The sequence below is a fragment of the Schistocerca nitens genome, chromosome 4 (genome assembly GCF_023898315.1).
Source record: "Schistocerca nitens isolate TAMUIC-IGC-003100 chromosome 4, iqSchNite1.1, whole genome shotgun sequence".
Classification (NCBI taxonomy): domain Eukaryota; kingdom Metazoa; phylum Arthropoda; class Insecta; order Orthoptera; family Acrididae; genus Schistocerca; species Schistocerca nitens.
In genome coordinates this window covers 633321099-633334699 of record NC_064617.1, presented here as the reverse complement: position 1 = coordinate 633334699, position 13601 = coordinate 633321099, and the positions used below count along the sequence as shown (strand labels likewise).

Genomic DNA, 13601 nt, shown 5'->3' with positions numbered 1-13601 from the left:
ATAAATGCCATACCACTTTTGCCTTTAAAAAGGCATTTATACCTACAATAGTGAAGACCTTTGAATTAAAGCTTTAAAGATGAAAATGGAATTGTCGTAAGAGTATAAGATGTAAATTTCCTGTCCTCATTTTGCATTTTACCTAAATAGTCTGTTATCTATCCATTTCTATTACATGCTAATTTCTTTAGAGAAAAAATTAACATGAATAAACAAATACACTGTTGATAACATTTTGTCTCTATAAGTCTTATTTTATTAAGTACAAAAAGTTCAGTTTAATTTTTTTCTTCTAGAGTGCAATTTATTTATTTACAAACAGGTGATTTGATATACTATACGTATGACTACATAAAAATATATAAAAAGTGAAGCCATGTCTTAGTTGCATATTTTAGAAAAGAAATCTGAATTCTACATCACAGCTCTGTGAATCTCACTTTTCAACTCCTAAGCTTACAGACTCCGGCCCAACAAGTACCAACATGCTCAGAGGAGGGCCACACACTTCATTATATTCTCAAAAATAATCTGTATGTACATAAAACATACTTAATTAGAAGTTTAAATTAATTAATAACAAATGCACCAATCATTTTCTTTAAAATTTCCATGCCTCAGGTTATGAACAACACCTCATAAATTACTGTGTATGGCAGTCAAAATTTATGTGACTTCCATAGTATATCAAAATATACATGATTAATTGAAGTGTTTGCTATCTGATCACTATCAATAGTCAAAAAACAGTGGGACCTGCCCATTTCATGCACTTTACAAGAGGCATACGAATGAATACCAGTTATACATTTCATGCACTTTACAAGAGGCATACAAATGAATACCGGTAATGATAGCTCTCGTGCACTGCAACAGAAGCAGGAAACAAACAGCAATAATATTTAGTAATTTAAAATACAAGCTTTTAGTTATATTTATTAAATGAATAACACAATTTATAGTTAAATTATGCCAACAAAAATCTGAGTTTTTTTTTGGTAGTAAGGGGCAATAAATACACGAAAAATAATCCATTCCATCATAATATGTAAAGCCAACAAATACTCTGTCCCATTACATTCATAATCCAGTCACCACATCATATTCAAATATGTCAAAACAGCCTGAGAACATGAAAATACATTTCTTTACTGATAAAAACACAAACAATGAACAACAGAAACTGCATGTAAACATAGTTATATATCAAAAACTGCCATGGCTCGGTTGCTTTTACTTTCATAGCACTCCAAGGTACACAAAGTTTAAAATGTTCATTCAGTACTCATAACTTGATGCACTGACAGTAGGTTACTATGTGGCACTGTCAGCAATAATGTATTCTTTCTTGACCTGATACGAAATTCGTTCACAGCACTTGAAACACAATACTGGCAAAAGAAACATGACTAGCTTGCTATCTGTTTATAGCTTTCTCTTATATTCAGAGTACATGTAAACAGTTTTCTATTTACAAGTCTTGTGATGTGTTTCGTTTAAAGCAGTCACACCCATCATTATGACAGTTGACTGTTGCAGTACCTTAATTCTTTAAAAGTACTATTAAGCTTACTCTAAAACAGAGTAACAAAAAAGTACGCAGTGCAGTCAGTTCATTTCACAAGCACTTTGATAAATATATACAACACTTTTTCATCAGCATGATAAATATTTTGTTCCATTGTATTTCTGGTGTTTCTGGATGTTGTCAGAGCTCTAATGATTTAATCACGTTTTTCCAGCAGCATCCTTGGTATGGACACTAGTGTTTCTGTAAAAAAAAAAAAAAAAAAACAGATAAATGCATATTAAAAACAAATCTCGGAGATGTAACTTATACTGGTTGCATAACATTTTTTTTTTTTGCTTTAACAATATAACACATGCCAATGGCAAATATTATCTTTTTTTTTTCCCTTCCACTTTAAGAACACTTTTTATCAAAAGGCATGTGAGAAATAAGTCAAAAAGAAAATTGTGAAACATCGTATAGACTATACTGACCATAACATAGACAATAAAGATATTCTACTGAAAGAAATTGTTCATGTGAACACAATAAAATACAGACTGAATCTCATGTCTTAAGTTCTTCCATGGGATGTCAAGAACAAGCCAGACCAGTGTGATGTAGACCTACACAACATTTGTTTATTTAACTGCTGAACTGCCCTTCATATTCTGCACAAAGCACATGATAACAAGCAATGAAAGATGATAGTATTGGAATGAAGGTATAAAGATGGAAGATATACAATAGAAACTCATATTTTAGTGGAGACCGAATTACTAAGAGATAGAGACTGTTGCTTAGGATTTCTGACTTGTGCACAGCATGCATGATGTTTTAAATGCCTGTTATTTGATAAGTGCACATCTAGTTAAACATTATGAAATGCCTAAAATAACAAATATATGTGATAAACTGTATTAATGTTGTCATACATCTTGACACATAACAGCCTATTTCTCATGAGATTCTGAAGCTAATTTGGATCTCCTGATCAGGTAGGTCCAGGGGTGGCTACAGATTTTTTTTTCTGGGTGGAGTGGGCACAAGGATTAGAAGTGTGAACATGTCCTTATAGGCTTTGCGACTGTAATTTTAAAATAAAGAAATGCATGCACGCCTCAACCCCCCCCCCCCCCCCAAAAAAAAAAAATTATGTCTTTGGATGGCATAAGGTTCAGAAAGTTCTCTGCACAGAGCTGGTTGTTACAGGAAATATGTACAACAACTGACACATGACTCCAATACTTGGTGGCACTGTTAGTCTTTTATAGACTTCTAATGGAGACTTTCCATATTTTTGTTCATTTCTTGCCAAATTTGTAGGTCTCCCTCCAAAGATACAAAACAAGGGAGATCATCTTTGTATGGTTCAGTACTTTGCAAATCATGCTCTATGTCTTTATCACTAAAGTTCTGCAAATACTGCTTTTATAGATGTCCATTCTTTGTAGCTGCGTTGAAGGGAGTCTTCATTTAACAAATGATCAAGAAAAGGTACAAGCAATGACAGATGGTAATATTCTTCTGCAGACTCTGTCTGAAAACTAGGTCTGTTGGTCTGTTCAAAGCATAAACAGAGTGCCACCTGTAAGCATCTCCAATAAATAATTCTCCATCAATTAGAAAGACTGTCTGTTTATTTATGTATTCAATTAGCTTTTACCTGCAGTTTCATCTATGTACCAGTAGTATTGTTATGAAGAGTAGGTATCAGAGAAGAATAGCTCGCAATGTGTACGTCTCCTCTACTGACCCATTGCACTAACTCAGATGTTATAAGTCTTTGTAAGTGCGTGCCATCACAGTACCAACATGAATGCATCAATTTCAATGCAGATTTTTTTTATTTATTAGAAGGCTAGTGTAATCAGACTTGTTTTGATGTATGTTTGATGAAAGTTTGTTCAGGTGTTTCGAGGTAATCTGCTAAATGAAGTAAAATGTTTGCTGACATCAGTGTGCTGCATGGTCAATATATGGTACATAATTTGATATGATATGACAATGTTGTTGTTGTGGTCTTCAGTCCTGAGACTGGTTTGATGCAGCTCTCCATGCTACTCTATACTGCGCAAGCTTCTTCATCTCCCAGTACGTACTGCAGCCTACATCCCTCTGAATCTGCTTAGTGTATTCATCTCTTGGTCTACCTCTATGATTTTTACCCTCCACACTGCCCTCCAATACTAAATTGGTGATCCCTTGATGTCTCAGAACATGTCCTACCAACCGATCCCTTCTTCTAGTCAAGTTGTGTCACAAACTCCTCTTCTCCCCAATCCTATTCATTACCTCCTCATTAGTTATGTGATCTACCGGTACCCATCTAATCTTCAGCATTCTTCTGTAGCACCACATTTCGAAAGCTTCTATTCTCTTCTTGTCCAAACTAGTTATCATCCATATTTCACTTCCATAAATGGCTACACTTCATACATATACTTTCAGAAACGACTTCCTGACACTTAAATCTATACTCGATGTTAACAAATTTCTCTTCTTCAGAAACGCTTTCCTTGCCATTGCCAGTCTACATTTTATATCCTCTCTATTTCGAACATCATCAGTTACTTTGCTCCCCAAATAGAAAAACTCCTTTACTACTTTAAGTGTTTCATTTCCTAATCTAAATCCCTCAGCATCACCCGACTTAATTCGACTACATTCCATTATCCTCGTTTTGCTTTTGTTGATGTTCATCTTATATCCTCCTTTCAAGACACTGACCATTCCGTTCAACTGCTCTTCCAAGTCCTTTGCTGTCTCTGACAGAATTACAATGTCATCAGCGAAGTTTTTATTTCTTCTCCATGGATTTTAATACCTACTCCAAATTTTTCTTTTGTTTCCTTTACTGCTTGCTCAGTATACAGATTGAACAACATCGGGGAGAGGCTACAACCCTGTCTCACTCCCTTCCCAACCACATCTTCCCTTTCATTCCCCTCAACTCTTATAACTGCCATCTGGTTTCTGTACAAATTGTAAATAGCCTTTCGCTCCCTGTATTTTACCCCTGCCACCTTCAGAATTTGAAAGAGAGTATTCCAGTCAACATTGTCAAAAGCTTTCTCTAAGTCTACAAATACTAAAAACATAGGTTTGCCTTTTCTTCATCTAGCTTCTAAAATAAGTCGTAGGGTCAGTATTGCCTCACGTGTTCCCATATTTCTACAGAATCCAAACTGATCTTCTCCGAGGTCAGCTTCTACCAGTTTTTCCATTTGTCTGTAAAGAATTCGCGTTAGTATTTTGCAGCCGTGACTTATTAAACTGATAATTCGGTAATTTTCACATCTGTCAATGCCTGCTTTCTTTGGGACTGGAATTATTATATTCTTCTTGAAGTCTGAGGGTATTTCGCCTGTCTCATACATTTTGCTCACCAGATGGTAGAGTTTTGTCAGGACTGGCTCTCCCGAGGCTGTCAGTAGTTCTAATGGAATGTTGTCTGCTCCCGGGGCCTTGTTTCGACTTAGGTCTTTCAGTGCTCTGTCAAACTCTTCAAGCAGTATCATATCTCCCATTTCATCTTCATCTACCTCCTCTTCCATTTCTAATACATTGCCCTTAAGTACATCGCCCTTGTACAGACCCGATATATACTCCTTCCACCTTTCTGCTTTCCCTTCTTTGCATAGAACTGGGTTCCCATCTGAGCTCTTGATATTCATACAAGTGGTTCTCTTTTCTCCAAAGGTCTCTTTAATTTTCCTGTAGGCAGTATCTATCTTACCCCTAGTGAGATAAGCCTCTACATCCTTACATTTGTCCTCTAGCCATCCCTGCTTAGCCATTTTGCACTTCCTGCCGATCTCATTTTTGAGACGTTTGTATTCCTTTTTGCCTGCTTCATTTACTGCATTTTTATATTTTCTCCTTTCGTCAATTAAGTTCAAAATTTCTTCTGTTACCCAAGGAGTTCTACTAGCCCTCGTCTTTTTACCTACTTGATCCTCTGCTGCCTTCACTACTTCATCCCTCAGAGCTACCCATTCTTCTTCTACTGTACTTCTTTCCCCCATTCCTGTCAATTGTTTCCTTATGCTCTCCCTGAAACTCTGTATAACCTCTGGTTTAGTCAGTTTATCCAGGTCCCATCTCCTTAAATTTCCACCTTTTTGCAGTTTCTTCAGTATTAATTTACAGTTCATAACCAATAGATTGTGGTCAGAGTCCACATCTGCCCCTGGAAATGTCTTACAATTTAAAACCTGGTTCCTAAATCTCTGTCTTACCATTATATAATCTATCTGATAGCTTCTACTATCTCCAGGCTTCTTCCATGCATACAGCCTTCTTTTATGATCCTTGAACCAAGTGTTAGCTATGATTAAGCTGTGCTCTGTGCAAAATTCCACCAGGCAGCTTCCTCTTTCATTTCTTACACCCAATCCATATTCACCTACTACGTTTCCTTCTCTCTCTTTTCCTACTACCGAATTCCAGTCACCCATGACTATTAAATTTTCGTCTCCCTTCACTATCTGAATAATTTCTTTTATTTCATCATACATTTCTTCAATTTCTTCGTCATCTGCAGAGCTAGTTGGCATATAGACGTACTATAGTCGTAGGCATGGGCTTCGTGTCTATCTTGGCCACAACAATGTGTTTGCTGTGCTGTTTGTAGTGGCTTACCTGCTTTCATATTGTTTTATTCATTATTAAACCTACTCCTGCATTACCCCTATTTGATTTTGTATTTATAACCCTGTATTCACCTGACCAAAAGTCTTGTTCCTCCTGCCACCGAACTTCACTAATTCCCACTATATCTAACTTTAACCTATCCATTTCCCTTTTTAAATTTTCTAACCTACCTGCCCGATTAAGGGATCTGACATTCCACACTCCGATCCATAGAATGCCAGTTTTCTTTCTCCTGATAACGACGTCCACCTGAGTAGTCCCTGCCCGGAAATCCGAATGGGGGACTATTTTACCTCCGGAATATTTTACCCAAGAGGACACCATCATCATTTATCCATACAGTAAAGTTGCATGCCCTCGGGAAAAATTATGGCCGTAGTTTCCCCTTGCTTTCAGCCGTTCGCAGTACCAGCACAGCAAGGCAGTTGTGGTTAGTGTTACAAGGCCAGATCAGTCAATCATCCAGACTGTTGCCCCTGCAACTGCTGAAAAGCTCTCAAAAAGCTCTACAAAAAATTCCATAAGAACATATGTTTGTGTTTCTTCATGGTTCACCCACAGACACCATTTCTGTGATGTCTTTTGGATTTACTGTGCCAGGTGCAATCAAAAGACAAAAAAATTATGGGTGAACTGTAAATGATAATCATATGTTCTCACGAACCTTTGTGTAGATCTTTTTGAAACCTACAGTTTCATACTTTCCAATCTCACATACCTCTTATTGCCTGCTCAACATGTTGTAAAAAAGTGCTTTGCTAACAAAGATTCTGCTGCCTTGATTCACTGTTATCGATTATTATCACCCTGCCTACTGATTTAATTTTTTTTTTAAGTAGCCTATTTTCTTCTTCTGGGTTCAAGCTATCACCATACCAAACTTCACCAAACTCAATTCACTGTGGTTCTTCCATGAAAAGATGACAGACAGAGTTACTTTTACTTTTATAATATTAGTACCTAATGGATTACTCACTGTGCCTTTCAACAAGAAGTGAGGTTCTATATCATGACTGAAATACGATGGCTGCTGACAAAAAATGCTAAACAGGACACAAGGTATTACACTGACAGAAACAAAACCACAACACCAAGAAGCAGTGTGCGACATAAATGAAAGTTGGTAGGACCATTTCTACATCTGAAAGATGCATATTCAAATTTTGTGCCAGTCACATAAGAGTATCACTAGTAGTGCCACTAAGAGGATCCAAATCAGGTTTACTATAAATACACACTGTAACAGTCATCAGGATTAATTACCTTTGAGTTTCACTGTAACAGTCATCAGAATTAATTACCTTTGAGTTTAAACCTCACCGAGTTTGAACGAGGTTGTGTAATAGGGTTACAAGAAGCTGGATGTTCCTTCAGTGATACTGCAGAAAGACTTGACAGGACGTGACTGCTGGCAGCGGTGGTCACGAGAATGTGCAGTCACAAGAAGACCGACTCTGGATGGCCACATGGCATTACCAAGAGGGAAGACTATTATGTTCGGAGCACGGCTTTGGTGCATCACACTGCATCTGCATCTGCAGCAGTAATCCAAGCAGCATCTGGCATCACAGTGACACTGACAAATCGGTTGTTTCAAAGAAAGCTCCAAGCCAGATGCCCTGTAGTGTACAATCCAATAACCCAAAACCACAGCCATTTGCAGCTTCAGTGGTGTCAAGCTGAGCTCATTGGAGGGGAGAATGGAGATCTGTTGTGCTTTCTGACAGCTGGTTCTAGCTTGGGGCCAGAGATGGCTGTGTGTTGTTTAGGAAGAGGCCAGTTGAGGGCCTGCAACCATGTCTGCATGCTAGACACAGTGGAGTTATGGTCTGGGGCATTATTTCGTATGACAGCAGGAGCACTCTCATGGTTACTATGTGAACCCTGACTGTAAATTTATATGTCACTATGATGATTTGACCTGTTGTGCTGCCATTCACGAACAGCATTCCAGGGCGTGTTTTTCAACAGGATAATGCTCGTTCACGTACTGCTGTTGTAACCGTGCTCTGCAGAGTGTTGACATGTTGCCTTGGTCTGCTTGATTGCCAGATCTGTTTCCAATCAAGGACACATGGAATATCATCGGATGACAACTCCAACATTATTCACAATTACCATTAAACACCTCTGTGTCAAAGTACAACAGGCATGGAACTCCATCCCACAAACTGACATCTGGCACTTGCACAATAAAATGCACACACATCTGCATGCTTGCATTCAACGTGCTGGTGGTTACACCAGTTATTAAGGTGCCAGCATCATTTCTGCAATGGCTAATCTCACACCTACATTAACCTGTGATCTTGCAATGTTAATCACTTAAATACGTTACCTAGACAATTGTATTCCAGAAATTTCATTACTCTACTTCAATTATTTTTTGGTGTTGTAATTTTTTTTTGTCAGAATATTTGCCAACAACATTACTTTGGTGAAATGTCAAGGCACATAGAACATCAAATGTGCTGACTGTAAGAAATTTGACAATGATGGAAAATCTAAACTTGTAGCTTCAAATAAAGCTGTTTATAGTGATCACTCGTTGCAGTTCTATTTCTTACTAACTAGGAGGAGAATCAAGAGAAATCAAACATTTACCAAAAATATCCGATTCTGTGAGCCTGAGTGTAGCCCTAGAAATTTACAAATTTTTCGCAAAGTGAAAGATTTAACTTTACTTGCTTAGCAAGTAAAGCATTCATAACAGCTCATTTATCTGCTACACAATCAGGAAATTATTTAATTGGATAAATAAAAAAATCTACTCACCAAGTGGTGGCAGAACACGTACATGTAAAAGACTGTTGTGATTGGCAAGCTTTCAGGACCTTCTTCAGGCAGAAGGGTTGAAGTAGAAGGAAGAAGGGTGGAGGAAAGGGACTGGAGAGGTCTAGGAAAAGGCGTAGATTTTGGGAAAGTCACACGGAACTGCGGTTCAGGAGAGATTTACCATATGGGATGACAATTGGGGGTGGGGGGGGGGGATTATGTGACCCCTGAGCATGTAAATTTTGCCTTTGAGCAGGGCAATGTCATTTTTAACAACTTCATGGCAGTGTGTCGGCTAACATTATGTCCATCCATTGCTAGGAACACATATCATTGATTCAATTAATTGCAATTAGGACTTCTCATTTACAAACAATTGGGTAACAAAAGAAACATCACAATACTTTATAAAATAAAGTTAGAAACATGTAACAACTCTGTTTGTCATACTGTCAACTTGCTACACTATCGTTTAACAGAAATGCATCTAATTACTGTGTAATTACTGTAATTCACAATAAAAGACTAACTGAAAATGTAAATGAAGTATCTATTTAGGCTACATGTATTATATATTGAAATTCCATCTACACTAATAAATAATGTATACTAAAAATAATGTACTCTTCTTTGATACAGTAAACATGGTAGGAATACTTGGGATAATGTAGTTTAATCAGCAGTGTTTATTTAAACCATTTCACTTATTTTCCCATGAAAATGACAAATGCATATTTGACTTTCTTCCTATTTCATGTGTTTCAATTTTTATCTCTGAATGATAACATTTTCTATAACAATGAAAATAATCAATTACTGACAATATAATGCAGATGGACAGATAAAAAATCTACTCACCAAGCAGTGGCAAGAGAACACACACACACAAAAAGATTTAACTCTTGCAAGCTTTCAGTTCCAGTGACTCCTTCCTCTTTCTGAAGTGTACCCCTTTTCCTACACCTCTACGGTTTCAGCCCTCTTCCTTCCCCTCCAACTCTTCTCCCAAAAGAAAGAGTCAGTAGCTGTGAAAGCTTGCTTAAGTTAAACGTGTGTGTGTGTTTTCTCCTGTCACCGCTTGGTGAGAAGATTTTTTATCTAGCCATCTACATTGCATTGATAGCATTTTCAGTTATTTTGGACAACTTCTATGATTGTAATTAATGAAATTGCTATATGTAATGATGTTGGATTTGTTAGGAGGACTATATGAGACGTCAGAAAAAATCATGTAGGAGGACCAATACAATGTGAAATTTTGAGCTGAACTGTGTGACAACATCAAATAAATTTGTGATGAAATTTTCTTTGATTTTTGACATCATTAGAGAATCACACGGTGTTCAGTGGCCTTTCATCACTAAAGTAATATACAGTAAGAATTGGCTGCAGCAGAGCAATGAACATGGATTAAGTTCTTGCAAACACTCATAAAAAAAATCTGAATTACACCCATCCAACTTCAAGAACTTTTATTTCATCTTCATTTTTCGAGATCAACATTTATACAGACTTTTACTTTGTTTTGGCAACTATTATCCCCAGCAAGGCAGTTCACCACAATCTTTAATGCACTCTAGTAACTTTCAGATGTTTTATTTTCAAAACTGCCTTATGTGTTTTGACATTTTGTCATTTTCAAAGGCTATAAAATGCAACACAAAACTGGTATCAAAAGGTATGAAAATATGTTGCATTTAAACATTGACTTGAAACAGAAAATATTGAGCTCAAAGTGAGATTCATCACTAAAGGCAATTCTACTCCATTCAATATGATTCCAGGCCCTCATGACAAGTGAAGATGGATCTGGAGACGCCCTGGACAGCAGTGGGATACCAACCTGACCATCACCCACCTAACAGCATGACAACTAAGAGTTAAGGTCTGGGGTACCAATTTTTTCACAGCAGAGTCTGTCTGGTTGTCATCCATGGCACTCTTACAGCTCAGCAGTAAGTTGACAATATTCTATGCCCCATTTTGTTGTTCTTTATGACAAGCCATCCTGGGCTTACATTTCACTAAGCTAATGCCCACTCATGTATGGCGCCGCTCGTCTTCATCCTTGCCAAATTCTACCTTAGCCAGTGAGGTCACCAGATCTCTCCCCAACTGAGAATGTTTGGAGCATTATGGGCACAGTCCTCCAACCAACTCAGGATTTTGATAATCTAATGTGCCAACTGGACAGAATTCAGCATGATACCCCTCAGAAGAACATCCAAGTCTATGAATCAGTGCCAAGCTAAATAACTGCTTGTATAAGGGCCAGAGGTGAACCAATGCATTATTGTATCGCTCAATATGTGAAGCTCTTTCTCTTGAATAAATCATCAAACTTTTCTGATATTGTTATCATTTGTTTGTCAGCAAATGTATAAAATCTATTGATTTCCATTCCATTTGGGTAATTTCTACATGGAGCATTTTTTTTCCCCCTTCAAATTTATGCCATCGCAGGCCTCTGCTGTCTCTCGGTACCCGTGTGCAATCTCTTCCAATATCGTAGTTTTATGTTTGTTTGAAAGTGTTATGGGGTTTAGGGGTCTGCAGACGCTCAACATGATAGCAAAGAGCTCTCTCAACTTGGATAATGACCGGCACAATATTGCATCCTCCTTTATGGCATCAAAATGACCATTATCTTCCAAAAGTCCTACTACCTCACATGCTCACTGTAACATGGCTTTTTCCTGTCAATCAACTGTTTTAAGGGACTGAAAACAGACAAGGCCCCAGACACAGGTCACCAGCAACCATACAGAAAGTGTGTTAAATGCACAGTGTAAATTCTGCCCAAGGCAATGGACACCTTCACAAATTGCCAACCTTCGACGGAGGTGCCCTGCACATGATACATCCATTCTTTCTATGAAGTAATCTGTGTGTAATATTTTGGTACTTCTGCATACTGTTAAGTTCAGGCAAAGTCATCCATCTGGCACACACGGAAAAATGCGGTGAGGGTGGTGTCGCTACTTCATCACACAAGAAGGGCTCCATGAAGTACATATGCTCACCTTTAGGAAGGTGCACCACGACATTTGTCACTGTCAGGTGCTTCTTGTGAAATGGCAGCTCAATATTCACCATACTGCTTCATTGCTGCTCATCTATCAACCTGCTCTAAACACCTGAACTTCAGCTCTGGGGTCAGTATTAGCGTAGCTGTACTGTTACACAATAAATAGCACCTGGTTACTATCTTTGTTTATGTACTTGCAACTGTATTTAACTTCCTGAACAGAGTTACAAAACTCCTCATTAATGTGGGCATTAAAAACTGTGTAAAGAAATGGCGAGTATGGAACCATGCAACTGCTGTCCACTGCGACATCTTGGATGGTACCTGTCTCTTTAATTGTGATCATATATCCCCATCCTCGAGTGCTCTGCACCTGTGCAACGGATATCCATTCTAGTTCTTTTTGGTCTCTTTTAATAATGCCAAAGGATACTTTTTAGTGCACTTCACCCCAACCTTCATGCACCAGGATGTAGGGACACACAAACCACACATTAGGCCCTTAGTGACCATGTCATATAGGTGGGGTCGAACAGCTCTGCCGATAGCACCTCATCGCTTTGGTTTGCGTGCAATTTCTGTTTTAACAACACCAGTAAGTGCATATGTGGCAAGCCATGTTTTGGCACTCAGTTGAATACATGAAGCACTGTGCCTCACCAAAAACATGCCTTTTCATGAGCAGGTCCACCAGATTTTGCACTTTAAACAGTCACAGTACAATTTCATTGTGGTCTGTCAGTTTCTGCTTGTCCATTAATTCCTCCCAATTTCAGTCCAGGATCAGTTGCATGTGAAGGTGATGAATAAAATATTGATGACCATAGTTTCAGACATAATAGAATGGGTTCTGAATACATTCGTGAAGTTACTTAGGACTGATCATGAATGACGACAGGAAAATGACCCTCTGACCTAAGTCATTTGGATTCACACTGCTGTTGTTCACAATGGCTCGCAATGGCATCTTGCAGATGGATGTAATTCGCTGCATGCAGCTTGTTTTGGGTTTGTTGTTGTTGTGGTCTTCAGTCCTGAGGCTGGTTTGATGCAGCTCTCCATGCTACCCTATCCTGGGTAAGTTTTTTCATCTCCCAGTACTTACTGCAACCTACGTCCTTCTGAATCTGCTTAGTGTATTCATCTCTTGGCCTCCCTCTAAGATTTTTACCCTCCACGCTGCCCTACAATTCTAATTTTGTGATCCCTTGATGCCTCAGAACATGTCCTACCAACCGGTCCCTTCTTCTTGTCAAGTTGTGCCACAAATTCCTCTTCTCCCCAATTCTATTCAATACCTCCTCGTTAGTTATGTGATCTACCCATCTAATCTTCAGCATTCTTCTGTAGCACCACCTTCTATTCTCTTTTTGTCTAAACTATTTATCGTCCATGTTTCACTTATATACATGGCTACAATCCATACGAATACTTTCAGAAACGACTTCTTGGCACGTAAATCAATACTCGATGTTAACAAATTTCTCTTCTTCAGAAACACTTTCCTTGCCATTGCTAGTCTACATTTTATATCTTCTCTACTTTGGCCATCATTATTTTGTTCCCCAAATAGCAATACTCATTTACTACTTTAAGTGTCTCATTTCCTCATGTAATTCGCTCAGCATCACC

General features: G+C 38.2%; 1 protein-coding gene across 1 annotated transcript in view; it reads right to left on the bottom strand.

Annotated features, from left to right (window-relative positions):
• Positions 1-277: 277 nt before the first annotated feature.
• LOC126251652 (calmodulin-binding transcription activator 1) overlaps positions 278-13601 on the bottom strand; it is a 1922036-nt gene continuing 1908712 nt past the window's right edge. Inside the window, exon 30 of the mRNA XM_049952210.1 lies at positions 278-1771. Within this exon, the coding sequence (XP_049808167.1) occupies positions 1729-1771 (43 nt within the window). The 3' untranslated portion in view covers positions 278-1728. The remainder of the gene's footprint in view (positions 1772-13601) is intronic.